The sequence below is a fragment of the Tachysurus vachellii genome, chromosome 3, assembly GCF_030014155.1.
Source record: "Tachysurus vachellii isolate PV-2020 chromosome 3, HZAU_Pvac_v1, whole genome shotgun sequence".
Classification (NCBI taxonomy): domain Eukaryota; kingdom Metazoa; phylum Chordata; class Actinopteri; order Siluriformes; family Bagridae; genus Tachysurus; species Tachysurus vachellii.
In genome coordinates this window covers 12,898,862-12,922,341 of record NC_083462.1, presented here as the reverse complement: position 1 = coordinate 12,922,341, position 23,480 = coordinate 12,898,862, and the positions used below count along the sequence as shown (strand labels likewise).

General features: G+C 38.1%; 1 protein-coding gene across 4 annotated transcripts in view; it reads left to right on the top strand.

The window, feature by feature from the left end:
• Positions 1-9,946: 9,946 nt before the first annotated feature.
• The window catches only part of phactr4a (phosphatase and actin regulator 4a), a 47,018-nt gene continuing 33,484 nt past the window's right edge, over positions 9,947-23,480 (top strand). Inside the window, exons 1-3 of one of the 4 annotated variants that reach the window (XM_060865803.1) lie at positions 9,947-10,024; positions 10,156-10,205; positions 22,321-22,360. In XM_060865803.1, the coding sequence (XP_060721786.1) occupies positions 22,348-22,360 (13 nt within the window). In that variant the 5' untranslated portion in view covers positions 9,947-10,024; positions 10,156-10,205; positions 22,321-22,347. Of the gene's footprint in view, positions 10,025-10,142; positions 10,206-11,728; positions 12,157-22,320; positions 22,361-22,584; positions 22,737-23,480 lie in introns of those variants that run through there. The other 3 variants (XM_060865804.1, XM_060865805.1, XM_060865802.1) reach the window with 3 other exon arrangements.

The window sequence follows — 23,480 nt, the reverse complement described above, 5'->3', positions numbered from 1 at the left end:
TGGAAATGATCCTATATACTGATTAACCAGCAATCCTAATAATAGACATTTAAAAAGAAATACAACCTATACTTAATAGCATAGAAAGTGTAGCTCTCTTTAAAGTTTAATGAGCTGAGAATAAGATTCGTATAGGTCTTAGTCCTACGTATATATACTTTATATGAAGGTGCTTTTCATAAATATTGACACCTGCCCAGCACCCTACCCATTGCTGACACGTTTTACTTGACTTGTTTTGATAGCTTGTTGTTCTGTATGTTTTGTGAATGTTCTCTAACCAGAAGCAGGTGAAAGGTAAAAAAAAATAATTTAAAAGAATTCCTTCCTGGAAGTTTATAGTCAGGTTAAATGTTGTGGAACATTCATGAGACAAGTAATTTCCCGTTATCATTACATTATTGTAAAAATAAACAGTCCTTCCCTGATCCGCTTCTACTTCTCTTTTTCTTCCTCAAAAAAGCAGCTCGTTACTTTAGCAAGAATGCGGAAAACACCGGAAAACTGCTTTGTTCTGGAGATTTTTCCTGTGCTGGGAAACTTTGCAAAGCACCGTGACTGGTAACATGTGCTTTTTTGTTTGTTAGTTGGTTTTGTCTTGTTTTTTAATCCTTTTACTATACAAGTCCCTAATTATCAGCTGTTACTATAGAAACAAAAAGATATCAGAAAAAACGCATTCATATAAATCTGTCTTTTAGGTTGCAGTTGGAACGTCTGACCAATCAGATCTGAGAATTGACTGGAAACAATCCAGTTTAATTCAATTTTATTTGTGTAGAGCTTCTATCAATGAACATTCTTACAAAGTTACATTACAAATATATCCAAATTAAGGATATACAATTTAAACGCATACAGTTTTCTCTAATGGGCAAGCTGGAGGAGACGAGGAACAAGGTTGTGAGGATAAATTCCCTGAGATGATATGAAGAAGAAACCTTGAGAGGAATCTGGAGGGGGCACCAGAGAGCATGATTATAAATCATTTTTTGATTCACAATTGATTTTTCTTTATTTTTTTTTTTTTATTTAAATCAATTGTGTTTTGTCTATTGAGACAAAAAGAGTTGTTATTTACAGGAACATCATTATGAGCATTAGAGACATTTCTGAATTCATTCTGAATAGAACTTTAAGATTATTGTAGCAACCTGAAATTAACTGTTCAGTGAAGGAGACATGAGTGGAAACTTGTCTTAGTGATGGCAGTCCTAATGTTCTCCAGAAAAACAACATCCACAGCTAACTTTATGGTTTCTATGTCACAGTAACCTCATGATGGTCTTCATCAGCACCAAGTGATTTTCAGGTCATGAGACTCATGATGGCGTCAGGATCATTAAAAATCTGCATGAAAAGATTAAGATCAGATGCGAACAGTTGTGAATATAAAATACAGTGTTGTAGTCTTATTAAAGTTACTCAACTTTTGTTTAACTCTTTTTATAAGAGGCCAAAAAATTAAAATTTCCACATTCAGCTTTGAATGTTTTTGTCACGTCAAACTCCAGATTGGTGCTTAAGAAATATTACGAAAGTACAGTAGACACTCAGGGATTTAATCATTTGTAATTATTCATAAGTATTTCTGTTTTCTTCTAAGCAATGAATTAAAAGAAAAGATCCAAAATATTAAAAAACTTGAAAAATCTTCCATATAAATTGTGATATGGTGATATGCGGAAAGCCAAAAGTGTCCTGACTAATTTTCTATCATTACATTTACAGCATTTAGCAGATGCCCTTATCCAGAGCAACTTACATTTTTGATCTCATTTTTTTTTTAAATATACAACTGAGAAATTGAGAGGGGGGGCACGGTGGCTTAGTGGTTAGCACGTTCGCCTCACACCTCCAGGGTTGGGGGTTTGATTCCCGCCTCCGCCTTGTGTGTGTGGAGTTTGCATGATCTCCCCGTGCCTCGGGGGTTTCCTCCGGGTACTCCGGTTTCCTCCCCCGGTCCAAAGACATGCATGATAGGTTGATTGGCATCTCTGGAAAATTGTCCGTAGTGTGTGATTGTGTGAGTGAATGAGAGTGTGTGTGTGCCCTGTGATGGGTTGGCACTCCGTCCAGGGTGTATCCTGCCTTGATGCCCAATGACGCCTGAGATAGACACAGGCTCCTCGTGACCCGAGTTAGTTTGGATATGCGGTAGAAAATGAGAGAGAGAGAGAGAGAGAGAACTTGAGAGTTAAGGGCCTTGCTCAGGGGCCCAGCAGTGGCAGCAGGAATTGAACTCACAACCCTCCGAGTGATAGCCCAACACCTTAACCACTAGGCTACCACATACCACACACCATCAGACTTGTGAAGCTATAATAATTTATTTATTTATACTGGATGAAAATGTTTAACGAATGCCACTGTGAAAAAGGTTAACGAACTTGCTCCTGTATAAGAATGTATAATAAATGTACTTTGTAATAATACACCTGCTGGGGCTCATTTAACACACTACTTAAGGAAGGGAATTGGATTTCAGGGCTAACCAAACTTTGTACCTCTGAATTAGTTCACAGGAATTTTTGCTTCATAGCATTCATGCAGCGAAGGTGCCATTTTAATGGAATATTTATAGAGTCAAATATCAGTGGGAGGAACTCTATTGTAGAAACGCTTGGTGTGCTCAGATAAAGACATAATTATAGCAACATTTTTATGCCCTGCATTCTTTTCTGTTTGTTCAGGTCTATGCTGCTTTATACAGATAAAGGCAGGAATAGGGCAGAAGGTATTGTGAGTGCATATTAAAACAAAGTCTACATTCTTAAAGAAAAAAAGTTCCTCAGCTCAAATAGTTTACAGAAAACATTCTCTGAAAGGAAACCTGTCTGTTGTACAGGACGATATAAAACGCAACGTTTAAGGCAGACAGATCAGATCGCTTTGTTCCCTACACTCTTACACACAAAGGTTCTTAAATGGTTCTTTGTCAGGGTGTATACGGTTCTACGAAGAAGAAAAAGAAGTCTTTTTTTTCTCCTCAGAGCCCAAAAAATGGAATTTGCACCTGTTGTTGTTGTGTCCATGTTTAATTGAATGTTTTTGTCATGTTATACTCCACAGTGGTGATTAATGGCTTAATGGCTTTTTAAGAATCTTTGGTATTTCGTAGGTATTTCTGTTTTTATCTAGCCTACTAAGGGTGATAAATTTATTAAAATGAATACAAAAAATAAAATAAAACCCATTTCTACTTTCAAAGATTCCACAAGTGCTTGCTCATTAGCATCTGTTATTCAAATTCAAATTTATTTCTATAGCAAATTGGAGGGTGTGATTATAAATATACGCTTATTCAATATACAGTCCAAAAATGTTGTATTGATAAGGAGTTTGTTGTCCTTATAGGCCACGTGTAGGTGGCATCTCCTCTTAGTATGTCCGAATACTTCATGAGTCCAACTGGAGCTGGTACATCTCTAGATGCCTCAGGATCCTCACATGGTTGGCCTCATCTCAGTGAGGGTCCAAAATCTTCATGACACGTAAGACAATCGGAGCTGGTACAATTTCTGAATGCCTCAGGATGGGTAGAAAGAGAGAAGCAGTGGAGAGGAACTAACGTAGCTGCTGTTTATAATATTAGCAAGCACTAGATGATAATGTGCATTTGGTCTGATGTAATAGAGCACAATATTATGGGATGTATTATGTGTATGCCTGACTAAAGAGATACGTTTTTAATCTACATTTAATCTGGGAAAGTGTGTCCGAGCCCCGAACACTTTCAGGAAGATTATTCCAAAGTTTGGGAGCTAAATACGAAAACAGTGTAGAGATGATAAAATTGGGGTTATATGATCATACTTTCTTGTCCTGGTAAGAACTCTGACAGCTGCATTTTGGACTAACTGTAGCCTATTTAATGAAGATGAAGATTATTCTGTGTACGGTTTTCCCAACAGAAGGAAAAACATCTCGCACTGAAAGTCAATTGAGTTATGACTTAATATTATATCTGAGACTTAACACCATTGTTTATACTTGGAACAAGGGTTAACATCCATGAAATATGTTCAATGCACAAAAGTTTCTTTGCAGTGGAAAAGCAAGAAAAATGGCTCTTCTATGGCATCCCTAAGAAAACTCCTTCCTGGCATCTTTATTTTGAAGAGCGTGAACAGTCGTACTACATAATATCAAGTAGAAATTTATAATTAGAAAAGAATCCTTTCTTTTGTCGCATATACATTACAGCAAAATTATTTTCTTTACATATCCCAACTTGGGGTGGGGTGGGGTTACCTATGATACAGCACCCCTGAAGGAGTGAAGGATAAGGGGCCTGGATCAAGATGCCCAACAGTGGCACCTTGGCAGTACTGGGGCTTGAACCGCAATACTCTAATTAACAACCCAGAGCTGTAACTGCTTGAGCCACCAGTGCACTGCTACAGTTGTTTATTAACTCTAACAGTATATACATACTACTGACTGGTCAGATTTAACTACATGTGTTTCAGGAAACAGTGACTAAAGTATCATAAGCATTTTTGTACAGCTTGTCACACATCTTGCTCGTGATTAAGTGCAATATAAAAAGAAAAACAGAGACGTTGGTAAAGAAAGACATCTGGCCTTCAATAAAGCTTCTTTTCATTATTTTCATTCATTTTTACATGACACACCAAGAGAAAGGGCTGATGTGGTGTGGAGGTTCTCGATATTCTATATATAGAGTCGATGCAAATCAATCCAAGCATCTTCTCAATCTTCGCATCTTTTGCTTGGCATCTTGTGCCTTGTGCTCGTGTCCCCTAGAGATAGACTCCAAGTTGCCTGTGACTATGTGTAGGGTAAATGTTACCAAAAATGGATGTAATCAAAACAACAACAAAAAAAGCTAATGATTTGAGCAAATGATCCTAAAAATGTAAGGCTTCAGGAAGTTTGGAAATAGAAAAGCAAACTATAACTTTAGGATTGTTCATCAAATGGTATCAAAAACACAGTAAACTGTAGCTTGTTTTGTTAAAAGCATGAAACTAATGATAACCAGCACTAATGTGTCCAGTGTGTCTCACTCTTTACTCAGTTTCTCTGCCACATGATGTCTCCACGTGTGAGCTTCCAGCTGTGATATTTCACACCCCTCTGAGGGAATAAAGAGTGCAAGATAATGCTCATCATTTCTTACTGTAGACCTAAATCTGAGCTAAAACAGCTCCTAAGTTGTTGAGGTCCCTGCCTGAGCTCGAGTGACTGCCTGTGTGGAATCTCTGTGATATTCTCTCCATGTCCATGAATATTTCCTCCAACTTCTCTTGCTTCTTCCCACCTCCCCCCAAAAAAATGTTAGTAAGTGGCCCCTAGGTGTGTAAAATAAGGTGTGAAAAATATGAATATGTCAGTAGGCAGCTGGTTGGTGCCAGTTGGTGGCTTGGCCCCTATGTGTGTGCGTGTGTGTGTGTGTGTGTGTGTGCGTGTGCGCGCGTGCTAGACTGGAGTGGTTTCATTCATTCATTCATTTTCTACCGCTTATCCGAACTACCTCGGGTCACGAGGAGCCTGTGCCTATCTCAGGCGTCATCGGGCATCAAGGCAGGATACACCCTGGACGGAGTGCCAACCCATCGCAGGGCACACACACACACACTCTCATTCACTCACACACTAGGGACAATTTTCCAGAGATGCCAATCAACCTACCATGCATGTCTTTGGACCGGGGGAGGAAACCGGAGTACCCGGAGGAAACCCCCGAGGCACGGGGAGAACATGCAAACTCCACACACACAAGGTGGAGGCGGGAATCGAACCCCGACCCTGGAGGTGTGAGGCGAACGTGCTAACCACTAAGCCACCGTGCCCCCCTACTGGAGTGGTTTATTTTAATAAAAATTCCCATGTGCTACTGCCATCTAGTGGCTAGAAACGTTGTATAATACTAGCATTCTAGAGTCTACAAATATTATAGATTTATATATTATATAATGTTATTAAAATCTATTAAATTAAGTGTGCTTTCAAAGTGTGCAGCAAAAGCAAAGGTTTTTGCTGTTTAAATCCTGAACGATTTTACATATCTACATTACGGGTTTTGTACAATTTTATTTACATATAAACAGAAGCCCTTTGACCTGAACATTTTGCTTGTCTTTACTGGTTAATATGTATTAGGATTATTAAACAGTTTAAAGCATTTTATTTGAAATGAATGTTTTTTTTTTTACTTAAGCTATATTAATACTTAAACTTTGGGGAAAAACAGACAGAAATCAAAAATCCTTCAAAATCTGTGACAGAAATATATCCTCCAGTCAGCCAAGCTAGCTAACACTCTGGCTAGTTACCTCAGCTGGCTAGTCAGATAATTAGCAAGAAAAACATTATCATGTTAACAAGAGAGAAAGAGGAGTTTTATGTAAAATCAAGACTTCATTAGCTTAAAAACAGGCCTGATTAATGCTAGCTAGCACACAGGGTAATATATTTAAAGTAAATAGTAATATCAAACCATTTTTTAGTTTAGTTTATTAGTTCACAGGGGCAATGCACATTAATAAACATTGGTGTAAATGTGCCAGAATTAGCCAAAAAGCCCTTTTTTCATCTGCAGTCCCAGGACAGAATGATAAAAAAAATCACCCTAAAAACAAAAGCAGAGCGTCTTACACACAAACACACCTACAAAGTAGAATTAGAAGTAAATACAAGAAAATACAAATACATGATTGTACATAAGAATCAAACAAAAATGCAATAATAGGAATTTTATTAACAAAACAAAACAACATTAAGCTACATATGCAGGAAAGAGAGAGATTTCTGCTCTCTGAGATGCTCCAAGTGCTTGTTCCTAAGCATCTAAAACTCTCACTCATTTTCTACCACTTATCCAAACTACCTCGGGTCACGGGGAGCCTGTGCCTATCTCAGGCATCATTGGGCATCAAGGCAGGATACACCCTGGACGGAGTGCCAACCCTTCGCAGGGCACACACACACACACACTCTCATTCACTCATGCAATCACACACTTTCCAATCACACACAGGACAATTTTCCAGAGATGCCAATCAACCTATCATGCATGTCTTTGGACCGGGGAGGAAACCGGAGTACCCGGAGGAAACCCCCGAGGCACGGGGAGAACATGCAAACTCCACACACAAGGCGGAGGCGGGAATCAAACCCCCAACCCTGGAGGTGTGAGGCGAACGTGCTAACCACTAAGCCACCGTGCCCCCTGCATCTAAAACTGATTCGTTTTATTTCAGACTTAAGAGATAAAATCTTGCGTTTGTTTATACTGATTGAAAATATCTGATATGTCAATATCCATTCTAGATATGGACAAGAACACCAGTGTACAGCCTCAGAGTGTGACAAAAGAGCCTTGTTCACCATGTCAATAAAAATGAACTATTACAATACCATAAAGATAACAATGCAAAACAATGAAATCTGCCAGGTCAAAGTTTTATCATATCAATCTAGCAATAATATTGTGTAAAGGACCAAAATAAAACATTCAATCAACAAGCACTTTATTAAGAACACCAGAGAAACATTATGAGGCACAGTACATTAGGATCCCATGTTGCTCTCAGAACAAGCACAACAAATTCCTCATGGCCGTGAATCCACAAGAAAAAAAAAGTTCTTTGGAATTCTGGTCCATGTTTACATGTTTGCTTGACATAATTAGTATATTAGAAGATTTATTTGATTATTTTGATAAGGTGCAGGGAGTGATAGGAGTACTGGTCTTTATAAGATGAGACCGTGGGTCTGAATAAAACATCATCACCAGGCTAAACGTTTGACATAAGGCAGGTTGGGTCTTTTGAGTAATAGTATTACCTCCAAATTCTGACCCTGCAAGCGTCATATCACAGCAGAAATTAAGATTCACCAGACCAAGAACTACAGTAAGAGTTAATTCTCCAACTGTCCAGGTACATTAATCCTGTGTCCAGTGTAGTCTCAGATTTCTCTACTTGAATGATGGGATTGGTGCATGATTGTGGTCTTCTGCTCTTTTTTAAATCCTATTCACCTAAAGATTTGTCATCTTGTGCATTCTGATATGCTTTTCTGCTTAGCTGGATTGTACAGAGTGGCTGTTTGAGGTACCGTAACCTTCTAACTTCCAGTTTTTTGAGCATGAATGTCCCAGCACTCATGCCACAGTCAAAGTCACAGCAATCACATTTTCCCTTATTCTGGTATTTGATCAGTAATCATTAACTGAAGCTCTTGATCTATATCTGGATTAAACATTATTTAGACCCTAACCATGGCAGACATGTTATATAAATTGTAGACAGAGTTGGAGACAATACGAATAGTCAGCCGCTACTTAAACACAAGAAGTAAACAGACAAATACACACTTAGTGACTAACATGAAAGATATATTTGATGTTATAATACAGATACAATTTACTTAACAATCTGAGGATGTAGATTATATCTCAATAAACCACTACAGCACATTTCACAAAACACAACAGATCTGTTTTTTACTGCTATGTCCTTTATTACACTGTAAATATTGATTTGTTCAATTATTCCCACAGATTATTATGATTTGTGTGACAGTGGAAAGGACTGTGATCAGAAGCATACAGGAAGTTGACCCCATATAGCCATATACACATAGGCTGTAAATACTAGTGTAACAAAATAAGTAGAAAGAGAGTTCAAATCATGTATATTGTACATGTAGAATGTAGAAGTTAATAATGTTTAAGATGGTTCAGACAGCATGGTTCAGGTTAGATGGTATCATAGAGAGTAAAGAGAGAAAAAGTTATAAGAACTATAATGGATGCATGAAACTGTTAGTATGAACCGTCTTAAGAAGCAATAAGGATTAATGTAGACAGGGAAATGTAGACTGAATAGACTGACTGTCTTGACTTAAGTGTCCACCGTGCTTCTTTACAGTATGTTATACAACAGTTACTTCTTTTGGTTTATAATATGAAAGCCTGCCAGTTGAAGATAAAAAGAAAAGGTGGCACTGATCTTACAGCTTTAACTACGAATATCCATATCCATATGACCATACAGCCTATAAAGTGAATGTGGTTTGAACCTGACCAATTTCTGGTAAAGAAGCAAATATAAACAGAACTTTTGTATATATTGTATTTAAAATGTCACTGGATATTATATTAATGCCTTGTTCCTAAAACTGTTGTAAACAAACAATTTTGCACAAGCACTGAATATGTTCACTTTAAGATATTGAGGGTGATATTGCTTTCAAGGTGGAAATTCATTCTCATAGTTTTTATTCACCAAACTGGAGGATACGTTTCGGGTGTAAACATTTTGATAACAAACAAACAAACAAACAAACAAACAAACAAACGTAGTTATCACTAAAAGCACTAACAGTAGTTGTAATAGTAGTACAAAAACTAGTCCACCAGATAGCAGACACGACTCAAACACAATCAATGTGGTTTCCTGCTAAACAAACAAATAAATTAATCAGAGTTAAATAAATAAATAATATTAAATAATATAACTTAAATTATATATATATATATATATATATATATATATATATATATATATATATATATATATATATATATATATATATTTTTTTTTTTTTAAAGTTATTTTCTCTTAGTTTTTATTGGTGTAAACATTTTGATAACAAACGTAGTAGTATCACTAAAAGCACTAACAGTAGTTGTAATAGTAGTACAAAAACTATCCACCAGATAGCAGACACGACTTAAACACCAAACGTGGTTTCCTGCTAAACAAACAAATAAATTAACCAGTTAAATAATATACATAAAATATATATTTATTAAATAATATAAATTACATTATATATATATATATATATATATATATATATATATATATTATATATATATATATATATATATATATATATAAACATATACTTTTAACTTTTATTTTATCCACGCTACACATTTCTGTCCACCAGCCTCCAGGTGATCTGCTACACCGTAACAAGGGGAGTTCAGGTCAATTTGGCAACCCTAACAACCTCGTCGCCCTGTGTGTAACCAACATTACAGGTAGGCTGACTGATTATTCTAATAAACGTGATTAACGTCTGCTTTGATTACTAACCAGTACAACTTGTGTCTTATCGGGTTCTCTACTGTCTTATAAGTTTGTGGATGTTTAACACAGATTTATCCGACAGATTATTCCAGACTGTCGTCAGCTACACAAACTATATGTTTCCGTGAGCAGGTAAGAGACTGAAAAGTTTGTCCAACTTGTACAGATCATTGTTATATGGTCATCATGCACTAACAGGCATTTTGTAAACTAAACCGTGAGACTTTGAGTGCTACCTGTTGCTTATACAAGGTTATTCGCTAACTAAGCTAACTACGCTAACTACGCTAGCGGGCGCTTGTAAATCTGAAAGTTAAGCCAGAAGACAGTTACACAAAGCGATAAAAGAAAAGGTTATAAGGTTATAAACTGGTCTTAAACACAGTTGTATAAAAGAATAGAAGTAGCAGTGATTATAATAATAGTTATAATGGAGAAAAGGGCTGGTTTGGTAGCACAGGTAAGATGCTAGCTGTTTAGCACGTTAGCTTGTTTGTACTGTATGTCCTGTGTTGTGTTTACACACATTCCTTAATGACTATTGTTTTTATTTGGACCAGCTGAGATTAAAGTTAAATGAACACATTGTGTATGAGTTAACTGGTTTATTTTAACTCGTATAACTTGGTGCACCTGTCACTAGAGGGGGAGGGGGGTTGGGGGAGTTGTCACCTTGTGAGATGTAAACATTTCCATAGGAACACTGGTGATTAGTTATTGGTCCATAGGAACACTGGTGATTAGTTATTGGTCCATAGGAACACTGGTGATTAGTTATTGGTCCATAGGAACACTGGTGATTAGTTATTGGTCCATAGGAACACTGGTGATTAGGTATTGGTCCATAGGAACACTGGTGATTAGGTATTGGTCCATAGGAACACTGGTGATTAGGTATTGGTCCATAGGAACACTGGTGATTAGGTATTGGTCCATAGGAACACTGGTGATTAGGTATTGGTCCATAGGAACACTGGTGATTAGGAATTGAACACTGAAATCAGTGAACACTGGTGGATGGTGATTGGTCTATAGGAACACTGATGATTGGTGATTGGTCGATAGGAACACTGGTGATTGGTCGATAGGAACACTGGTGCATATTTTTGTCCTGCTAATGTACAGTGAAGGGAAAACTGGGAGGCTGGTGAGGTTTAGATCTGCTGTAACAAATAATAGCAGGAACTTGTGTAAATGTTCCACAACATGAATATAAATATAAATGATTCATCATTGAATGTTAAATAAAAAAAACTTGGAATTGTATCGTATCAGAAGAGTGAAACACGCTGAGGTTTGATGCTGTTTGGAATATAATCAACAGTGAGCCACCTCACACAACACAGAATATAGAGAATCTTTAAAATGTTGAAAAATAAATCACACACCGAGGGCTGATTTAAAGAGCGTTTGTAAGAAGTCTCGTTAACTGGTGTGTTGTCCGACATCTTTAACTTTTTCCTTATCCACTGCCTCATCAGCGCATTCTAGCCCTGCCCCTTATCCACTATGTAAACAAAGCTGAGTGGATGAAGATAATAAGTGCATCTTCCGGGTACTTGGTGTACACACTGTTTATACTACTCAATGGTGTAGAATAGTGCATAACTATATGACTTGGATTTTATTTTTATTTGGAAAGAAATCCTGAAGTGAGAACAAGTCCTAACGGGAATCTTCAGTACGGTATAGTCTCGTCTCGTCTCGTCTCAGGTTTGTACTTCTGAGATCTAAATGCATGCTCTCAAGTACAACATCCCTCTAAACCGAATATTGAAAGAAAATACTAGTTTCACACTCGAGCATCTTTCAGCTCGATGATTTCTGGGACAAACTGGAATTACGCAAATCATCGAAATTGTGGTTTTGGATTGAAACCAAAGCCAGCCCCCTGTTCTGCACATTCCTGTACGTTCCTCGTGTGTGTCACCAGCGAGTCAGAACAAGCTCCGTGCCCGACTGTGCCAATACACACAGGTTTAAAGCTGGACGATGAGCTCCCTGAGGCTCTGCTTTAAAAACACAACTAGAGATATGGAGCAGACTCTCGCTGTATCCGGTTAAAGACAGATTTCTACCAAAGGTAAGCGGCTTATTCCGAACGATGTGCTGATACGTGGCTGAAGGTGTAGATCGTGAGACGGCTCAAAGGACACGGCTGTGTCTTTCTTATCATGTTTATCTAGACAGGAAGTGGTTGCAGTTCCGCAGCGCATTCCCAGAGCCTTGGAAAAACCACCAACAAATCTAAACTCAGCAGAAGAAAAGTTAATCATTACAGAAAAGCTCTCATGTTTTACATGTGCTGTTCAGTCGAAGTGCAGCTGCATGCTTTTAGTTTCAGAGAATATCTTACATTATGCATTGTATGTTTTGACGCTCCTAAACATTTTTTGAAAAATGTTCATCTGTCTGTACTTCAGCCACACGGTACACAGAGAGATAAAGCACTTTTGTATTCAAAAGCCATGACGCGTCTACACTACAACACTCAGAACACTGAAACCATCAACAAAACCATTTCAGGTCAAGCAGGAATAAAAAAAAAAAATCCATGTCATAATCTCGGTCAGTTATTGTGCAAGGCGTACAGTAAGAGAAGCCCAGCTGAACTTGCTAAGCAGCTTCAGTATCGCCTACAAAGATGCTATATAATTTACACTCGCTCTCGTGTCCTGCCAACGAATGCGGGCGGAGTCGAGCCGTAAGAGACCACGCCCTTCAGGATAGAAGGATTCTAGCGATCCGTTGGAAAAGCTCTGTACTGATTTGCCGTCTCGCTTCCCTCCATCCGTCGTCTTCGGAACGAGATGTTAATGCGGTGCGGCTGTGCTAGTGTAAAATCTTACAGCGCAAAGTAGCGACAGTTATGACAGAAACGACAGCTCTTGCTGATCATCTGATGTAAAGGTTAGCTAAAGAACAGCTGCTGCTCATGAATGAAACTGTGTGCAGTATGAAGGGGAAAAAGAAAAGAAGGGAGCAGGGCCAGATAGGAGTAACAGCCAAAAATGAAAAACACACATACGCGCGCACATTTTTGCATTTTGTATTTTTCTGTGTATTTTTTCGCAGCTTTCTCATATTGTTGTCCTTAACAGGAAGCAACATACATCAAGTTGCTAAAACTGTTTAAGCACTTTAAATACAGTGAGAAATTTATTGTGTGTTGCTTTAATTCACTCCTTTTAAATTGAACTAAATGAGATTGTCTTAATGCTTACGAAGGAAGAGAATATTGAGGAGTCCTTAGTCTTCTCTTTTTTCCCTACGCTCATGCTAACACTTCTGTGAGGTTGCTAACACATGTAGTCTTTTGATACTAGCCCTGTGTGTACTTTCACCTGTCTGTGCTTATGTAAATACTCCAAAGCGGGATCGGGTGCACCAAACCTGTCAGTCCAGCTCCTTCTTTCCATTTCCGTGTTTTTCTTTGTTTTATTTGTTACTTTTAAAAAATGGCGCCAAGTTGATTCAGAGCCCAAACCCCACACATTCACGTGCACTGATCTTGGTTCATGCTGTAGCACACAGCGAAGGGCTTGTGCATCTTTTAAATACCGACTTGGCTTCCTGAAGTGTTTCTGCTCGTGCTTGTGTTCACTCGCTTTGCCTGCAGGGTGGAATGAACACCGGTGCATTGTGGGAGTTACACCAGCTCGTAAAGGAGCGCGTCAGCCGTCTCAAACAGAGGTGCGTTTATCTGCAAAGTTTCCGCTCAGATTCCACACTGTTGTCACTTTTATCTTTGGGCTTTGTTATACTTTGGTACAGCAACGTAGCCCGTCTCTCACACGTTGTCTAATAATCTGAAAGGAAAACAGAAACATTTGTCCTTTGCTTCTCACAGTGTTTAGTTGCTTAGCACACGGATCTGTGAACGATCTTCTTTACCGTATACGGATATAAATTTTTATTCAGTTTTGTGTTTATTCTTTGTCAATAAACTCGTACCACTTCCGACAAAAGAAACAGGCTAAACATTGCTTCACTCTATTAGGGATGTTTGTGTGTGATTTCCAGCCTTGCTCAGCCAGTCAGAATCCTGGATTGGGATGTTTCCTCACAGCTGGGCTCACACTGAATGATTTTGGTCACGAAAATACTAAAAGGTAGCTAGAATCCCAGGGTAAAACCTGTAGTCTCTGATGGCTGGTTTGACATGGTTGTGGTCATTGAACAGCCGATTAATGGTCTTTGCGCTCAGTTTTTTTCTCCGATGAAGCTCTGGCAGTGTCTGAAGGTTTCAGACATTTACCTGCAGTGTGACATCTCTTATGACAAGCGTCAAACGTGACCATTTCAAGCCACCTCAGGGAAGAGACGTCGAAACGATTGATGTGGACAGTACAGCAGGACGAAAATCCAACTGCTTTTTTTTTTTCTGCTACCTGCCATTTTAGAGAGAGAATGCAGATCCGAACGCGTCACGGATTTATGACGTTTAATCCCGGACAAGAAAATCACCTGGTCCATTTGTTTTAGCTAAAAGTAATAAAGCAACAGTGAAATGAAACCCAGCACAAGATCAAGTCTTAGTCATTAGGTGTAAAATCACATCAGAGTATCTACAAGTTGTGAAATTCTCTGGAGCCGTCATTTTTACTTGCCTTTCTGCTCCTGCTTTTGGAACAGAAACCGCAACAGTCGAGCTGAGGTGAAGGAGTAATCTGGTGTCCTGGTTAAGAAGGTAGCTAGACAATAGAGAGCACAGATTTGCTGTAAACATCCTGTCAGGAGTTCAGCACGTTATTCAGTCACATTCGATCCATTCATTCAGGGTGTATCACTGTATCACTTCGATCGTATCTCTGCATGGGATAAAGTGGGCTTACTCTGCTCTGCTCTCCGGGGCATTTCGACGTGTTTAAACTTGTGCGATTGTGTGTGTAGGTTGCCGTGCTCCGTGAGAACACATCACTAATATCTCATCTGCTCCAGTGGTTGATGATATAAATAGCTCACAGCAGCGGAACAGGTTTAAAAGATGTCCTGTCTGTCTTTCACAGAACAGGTCACAGTTAGCAAAGCTGCGTATCATGCGGTTTTTGCAGGTAACGAGTTAAAGTAGAGCTGCGTATCCATTAAAGACAACCCCAGAGATGTGAGGAAGTGATCGTGAATAGGGAAGATGAAGGGTTGCACAAACTGCATTGCTTTTCATTAATAATAAAACAATAAATAAATAAACAACACAAATAAGCATGGCTCTTAATGAGCTCTATAGTGGAGAAAGCAGCAGTGATTTGTGTGGTTATTTTATGATGTTTGTTTTTATTATTAACTGACTTAAGTCCGAATTAAACACACTTCTGTGTCATTTCATGTCAGTTTCCATGCATTCGTACCAAAACAAAAAAGCAGTCACTGTCCAAACACAACTCGAAGCTGTACCCACGGATTGGACCCATCGGACCAGGACCCGTGACCAGAATTAGACAAGAAGCTGCTTCCCAAATCTCACACACATTAGCACTATGTGTTTATTGCGTGAATTTTTAAAGGACAATGTCGTCTCATTTTTTTCTCTTGTTGGAGTTTTCAGCGTGAAAACTCTACACTATACACTTACAATATTTGTACTGGTATATAATTTGGGACACACCTTCATCTTTCAGGAGGCGTTGGCTTCCATTTGAATGACTGCTGCTGTTTCCTCATTCCTAGAGCCATTGATTTTAGCTCGAGAGATAAAGCGCACCACAGTCGAGCTTGTGTTGCTGTGTTGCATTTTGTTGCCTTGTCCTCAGGTCACAGACCAAAAGCAATACCATTACTCTCCTGTGTTTTCAGTATACACAGAGTTACTACAGGGGAAAAACACTCAGCCTCCAATATGATGTACACAACAACAACTCAACTTCCCCCCGCACTCAAAAACAAACCACACGGATGGACAAATCGTAAATTTAGAGAAATATCATCTCACAACCGACTGAGTTCAGGTCCTCCTGGGAAATTTGTATTTACGTGATGTGGGAAATTCCAACTTTGGGTTCGTTCGAATCACTTCGGTTGGAGCAAGATGGAGATTCACAGTACAGCTAGTCCTCGAGTTACTAAGGAGATGTCCATCATAACTAGAAAATATGCCAAGTTGAACCGTGACCTAGCCTACCCAGGAGTCTTAAAGAATGGTGATCAGTATGGGGTAGTGTACGGTAATTGGTTAATAATTTAACATTTGACTAATCTTATAGAAAGTTTGTTCTGTAAATGATGCTACCTGCTGTAAAATGTTAACAATGCTGAAACCCTAAGATAAAATCGCTAAAGCTACGTATTGTACAATATAGAAGTATTGTATCGTATTGTATCGTATCGTACTAACCAAGATTCTGTCCCAAGTCTGCATACTTCAAAAACTTTAGGTTGTTGATGGCTACATTAAAGGTGGGGTCTCCGATGTTTGAAAGCCAATGTTGACATTTGAAATCGCCAAAACAAACACGCCCCTAACCCAAATGGGTCCCACCCCTGTTTTGATAGCTCCGCCCCACACATACACCAGAGAAGTATTATGGCAGAACCTGCTGGGGCAGCTGGCCAAGGGTATATTTTTATCAATAAATGAACTCCATGAGTAATACAAATGTGTTTTTGTAGTACTGTGTATTGTACACTGAAAGGTTTAGCTCTGTTTCATGCGGAAAAAGACGTTCAGTTCTCTTCAGCGCTGGAAAGCTGATCCTATATTAACACGGGTCCTACTTCTTGCCTTATCGTAAGCCTTTCTTCGCTTTCTTTCTTTGTTTTTATCCGCCATGTCAATGTTAAAACCGCTTTCTGCTAATGTCATACATGCGCACTGAACACTCTCTCCGCTCATATTGACAAGACACGGCCCTTTCTGCTCATTGGCTGCACGTTAGTTTTGCTTTTGGTTTTTTTTGGTGGCCGAACGCAGTTTTCTGAAGCATTTCTCAAACAACGGAGACCCCACCTTTAACTTAGTTGTTAGGAGATGAGGATGGTGGTAACGAAGGAGGAAAAACCACATGAAAAAGTGTCAATTGCTAGCGACACTGAGGGGAGGCATCTCATTGTGACTTGCAGAGAAAGATCTACTGATATTGGGTCTTGTGTAAGCTTGTTTTATTGTAAATTTAAAAAAATAAGTTTGTGACGATCTGTCACAAAATAATCGTCAAGTTACATATAAAGAACCGAATCGCCTTGACTCAGGAGCTCTGAGCTGGAGTTTCCCACTCATAATTCCAACTTTGTGGCCACATTCATTCATTCTCTCAGAAAAACCAAATTCATTTGGCTTAAAAAAAGCTTACATAAAACGTAATAAGGTAGGTTATGTTAATAGTCTCAAAAACAAACCACGATTCAGATCGATTCGGTTTCTTGTGTTTATTTGTCTACCAGAAAATGTGATGTCATTGATGCAGCCTCGTTTCGACCATTCATGTTGGAGATTACGCAACCTCATGTGGGATTGACACGATTACTATCCATTCCTATCTGGAGCAGTAGATTGATGGAAATTCAGCATTTCTTTCTAATAATAGAATCGATGAATTAAATCAATGCCTGTTGTAACTCCATTGGACAGTTTTACAGTCTCTAATGCTGAATACGGCCTCTATCTCAATTTATACCATAATAATGTTGTGAGTTTTTACAGTAAAGGCAGTAAAATATTCAAATACTCTACTGGCCTAGTCTGTAGGAATCAGACCTACAATACCAAAGAAAACAAACAAACAAAACAAAAATAAATCTAATGACTGAACAACCCACAAACAAAACAAGACAAAACCAAATATCACACTAAACAAAAGAAACGAAGGAACCCAAACAAAACCAATGGGACCTAAACAATGATGCTAATTAAAAGACAAGCAAACAAAACCAAAAGATTACACAATACAAAAGTGAGGAAAATAAAACCAAACAAAAGGAAGCAAACTACAAAACAAAACTAAAGACAGTCCAACACTAAAACAGGAAAGAACAGAGAAATAATTAAGAGAAAGAAAAATAAACAAAAAGAAAACGAACAACAGAAATTAAAAGAAACCCAATCAAAAAGACGGCGAAACAAAAGGAAGTGTGCAACAACGAAAAGAAAAACAACCGCAATCAAAAACGATCATTCTAAACGAAAGGAAAACAAACACAACAGACAAAAGAAAGTTATAATAGTAATACTTTTGATTCTTTTTGAAGAACAGCATTGAAATAGTTCAATACATTAAACACTGAATATTTGTGATTTCTGTTCATTGCAAACAAAACACAATAGCAGACAAATCCTCCTCTTATGTTTGAGTGTTCCTTTTAGCACTCAAGCATAATAGGATTATTTTTCAGGTATTGTGAACAGAAATCACAAATATTAGTGAGAACAACAATACAGTTTTAAAGGTCTAACTTAATCAACAGAATGTTCCAGAAAGGGTTGAAGAAACAAACTGTTGATAGATCAAATCTATAGGTAGATAAGATGTGTGTGTGTGTGTGTGTGTGTGTGTGTGTGTATATACTCTTTTTATAATTATTATTATTTTCTAAGTAAATAATAATTTATTAATAAAGCACTGTAAAAGCTGAACCAAAGTACTGAACTTCATAAAATACAGATAATAAAATAATTATATATATTTTCCCCCCTCTTATGTTCGAGTGTTCCTTTTAGCACTCAAGCTATTTTACTTTTCAACCCTGTGCCCCACAGACTGGAGGACGGGGCTGAAATGACTGCCACACGTGCTTCCATTAGGTTTCGAAATGGCTTTCCAAAGTGCAGCGTGACGCAGCGTCCATGCTCAGGCTACGCAGCGCTCTGTCTCTGGCTAACGTATGAGTCATGAATAAAGTGCCCTGGGCGTGGCACAGCGCTATTCAAACACTCCTTTTAAAGTGCATTAGCTGTCCTTAAGGAACAATAAAGTACGAGAGAGACCTGAGTGACACACTCTTTAGAAACCTTTCCGGTCAGATTTGAATGTGAAATTCACAATTTTCCAATATTATTGACTTCAAATAGTTAGCTTCGGGTTTGTTTATTTGTTGAAAAGCTTCAGCTCCTTAAAAACAGGACGTGTTTTAAATGTATTTATTTATTCAACAGTTTTGTGCTCAAGCTACAATTTGTACCGGATTGTTTTTTAGACCTAGCTTTGAGTATATTCTTTAGTGCATATACATGTAAGTACAGATATGTATACAGGTGTGAGTAACTTCTTTAAGGTTTTTGAGAGTGAAGCTGGCTGATCTGAGTGTGCACAGCTGTATCAGCTAGGGTTCTCGGCTTAACCCTGGGTTCTCGTCGATCTAAACCCTGCTTTTAACCTGTTTAGCGGGGCGTCTCAGGTTTGTGATGTAGAGCCTGATTTATTAAATGTTATTACCACGTGGTGTTAGAAGATGCTTAGCAGACACTAACCAGCCTGTGCTTCATAGCACACAAAACCCTGTACGTAGCAACAATTAATTAACGGCTCGCCGGCATCAGACAGAAAAACGTTGCTACGTCTGTCGTGTTTCTATTTTCAAAGTCGTATGTCAACATAAGTTTGGTCAACTACAACGCAGACTTAAACAGGCCAAAAAACATTCCACTAGTAATCTGTGAAGGGTAACAATACCTGCTCAGATATTTTTCCCCCTCACTGACACAAAAGCTTGAGACAAGCCGTTATCTAAAGTGGTTGTGCGCTGTATTTGTCCGGTCCTCTTTTTTTGACACAACAAATATACAAATAGGAAGTTAAACCAGGGTTTAGGAATGTATCGATTGGATTTTAGGGTTAGTAGGTTGAGAAAATCTCAGCTTACATGTCACTTGTCATGCTGTTGCTTGCCTCGGCTCTGTGTCTCGGACATCGCCGCTCCGTGTCGGACACGTCCACGTGTCTTAGTGTAAACACTAAGTTTTCATTGAAAGATTTTCATGCAGGGTTTTTTTTTATTTATTTTAATCTATTTCATAGAGCAATAAATTTAATCAAAAACCCTTCAAGCTAGTGTACTATGTAGCAGAACCACCAAGGAGTTTCAAATGTGCAAGTTTAAGCTAAGTGGATATAAATACCTAGTCTTATCCACCCTTATTTCTATAGCTTGAGCTTCAGTTTCTGGTTGCACTGCACTGCACTTCTCCTTTTTTTTTCCCCCTATGCTTTCAAGTCATCAGTTTATCAGCTCCTCCATCAGCTCTCTGATGAGACTTCAAACAAGGTCAAAAGGCAAAGCTTTCTACTGCACTTCCTCACAACACACAACCACAGACTAATACCCAGCCAATAGGATGACAGGAGTGTGCTGTTTTTACTTGTATAATCAGCCCTGAGGTGATGTGAGGCTGAGCAGGAAGCTGTTACTCCCCTCAGAAGGAAGATTATTATTCACCAATATCAGCACATCCACAAATGTTGCGTTCCTCTTCTGCCACAGATGTTTGCATATGAATGCAATTTGTTTCTGTAGTTGTTACGATGCAAATGGAAGGGTTTTTGCAACGATAGCGCGTATCATAGTAGCGTTAATAAAAAATAAAATCTCATTGTTATAGTAGTTTGGATGAATAGTAGTTAATAATAGCAATAGTGGTAGCTGGAGATTGTAGCAGTGTATATAGAAGTTAAAGTGATCACTAAAGTAGTTTAGTTGTACGAATAGTTGGTTGATGAATATTTAGTAGTTGATGTAGTAATATATAGTAATGGTTGTACTAGTAACAGTGGTTGTTCTAATAACAGTAGTAGTACATTTACAGCAATTTAGGGTTAAGGGCCTTGCTCAGGGGCCAAACTGTGGCATCTCTGTGTAACTGGAATTTGAACTCACAACCTTTCCATTGGTAGACCAACACCTTAACCCTAGGCTGCCACAGCCAGTAGTTATAGTAAAGTTTAAGCAGTAATAATAGTGATAACTGTAGGAGTAATAGTTGAAGTAGTAGTATATAGTAGTTAGATGTAATACCAGATATGGGTGTAGCATAGCGGTGTCCAATCTTATCCGGAAAGGGCTGGTGTGGTGCAGGTTTTCATTCCAACCAAGCAGAAGCCACGCCAGAGTCTACTAAAAGCCAAGAACAACTGATTAAACAGGTGGAATCAGGTGTGGCTTCTGCTTGGTTGGAATGAAAACCTGCACCCACACCAGCCCTTTGTGGATAAGATTGGACACCACTGATGTAGTATTAAGTGTTTGTTCTAATAGCAGTAGTAGTAGTTGTAGTAGTGACAGTAATGGTAGTTCTAATAGCAGTAGTAGTAGTTGTAGTAGTAACAGTAATGGTAGTTCTAATAGCAGTAGTAGTAGTTGTAGTAGTGACAGTAATGGTAGTTCTAATAGCAGTAGTAGTATTACTAGTAGATAGTGATAGAAATAGTTGATGATGTACTAACAGTAGTAGTAGTTAGAAGTAATACCAGTACTGGTTGTAGTAGTCATACCAATGACTGCAGTAGTACTGATAGCAGTTGAAGTAAGAACTGTAGAAGTAGGAACTGTAGTAGCTTTAACTAGAGGTAGCAGTAATAGTGACCGAAGTAATAACCTTTTTTAAGTAATAGTAAAAGTAGTGAAGCTACAAGAGTAATAGCTGTAGTGCATATAGTGGTTGAAGTAATAGTTGTTGTAAAAGTAGTAAAATAGTAGTACGTAGATGTTACAATTGATAATTAACAGTAGTAATATTGATTAAATGAATACATTTTGGAGTAGTAGCCCTAATAGTAGTCCTAATAGTTGAAGTAGTTGTAACAGCTATAACAATACTAGTAGTATAGCAGTGATAATGGTAGCAGCTGTATTAGTAGTAGTAGTGATTGGAGTAATAACAGTTGTAGCAATAGTAATGTTGGATGCAATAGTAGGTCGAGTAATTTGTGTAGTAGTAACGGCTGAAGAAGTGCGGTGGTAATAGTAAGAATAATGGTCGTAATGGTACAATTAGCTTCGCTAGTAAAAGTGGTAGTGCTAGTAATTGAAATAGTAATAGTTGTAGCTGTAGTAGTAATATTGGTTGAAGTAATGATAGCTTTAGTAGTTAAAATAATGGCATATTAGTATTTATATCCATACTAGCAATAGTTGACAGTAGTAAGTGGAGTGGTTAAGGTTTAGTGAGTAGTATTTAAGGGGTAAATTGTGTATTGTCATTTTAGCTCATGGTCTTATTGATTTATTTATTTGTTAATTTCTTTAAAATACAGGAGAATGTGCTGAAACTTATTTATAAAGCTGTTCTGCTTCTCCCCTAATTTCATCTTCTCTATTTTAGATACCTCAGAGTTGCTGTGATACTGGAATGGAAAAGCGAGGTAAGACAGTGTTTATTCTTCTTGTCCTTCAGCCTGACTAGTTCTTTTCTAAACCTTTAAACTCATACTGTTGAAAAATAGTTAGGTTTTTCCTCCTTGGCAGCAAGTTATCAAAGTGAAAATTCCAGCCTTTGGTGACCTCATCGAAATTCAAATGAATGCATTAGAGAGGGATGTGATTCGTTACAGCTGATCACATGACGCTGACGTGTTGCTGAGTAGGCAATACCTGATCTCACGTTGCGGAGCCTACACACTTTCAGGTGTGCTGTGCTCTAGAACGTATGTACTTGGGTGTGTGTGTGTGTACTTGTGTCTTATGTTGTTGACTCTATGGATGAAGCGGATCATGCTGTAGACCAGGGAACTGTGTCAGGTAGGAGAAATCCTGTTCAGGAGGTTCAATGCTAAGTGTTTGTGGAAAGTCTTTCACGTTGTTATGAACTTGTGTGTTTTTTCCACTCTCAGATTTGAACCTGTCACATGACTCTTGTTCTTTCATGCCTGAGTGCTTTGTTACAGCACACCTGATTAATTAAACTGGGAGTGCTGAAGCAATGAAACGCCAAGCTACGCTTTGTCGTCGTTTATACCCGAGAGTAACCTTCCACCTTTTTGTTACACGCTTTAAGTCTGAAACAAACTCTCTTCCTCATAACCTACATGAGCAAATAGGCAGGACGGAGAATACAATTTTTAGTTTCAGAACTAGCTTGATAGCTAAATGCTCATTTCTATCATTCTCATTTCCTTTTTAAGCCTCTTGTTAAATACAACATTGTTTATGGTTTCTGTTTAGGGTGTGATGTGGTTAGTGGCACTGCTGATATCTGTCGTACGTCTTTAATAGTGTTCTAAATCAAATATTTTGACTGAATGTTTACCTAATACTTTTGCACTATTCGATATGTTAGCTAATTTTTGTTATTATTAATAGAACTACTAAAGATGGCAATACATCTCTTTTTCTCGCTTGATACTAATACTGAAACCTATTCATACCACCTTTTACTAAAGTTAATTTTTTTAAGATTTACTTAATTAAAAGATTTACTAAACTTATTTTATTTTTTTTAATTCATTGCTGAAATTCAGTACATACATAAAACTGCACCTTTTT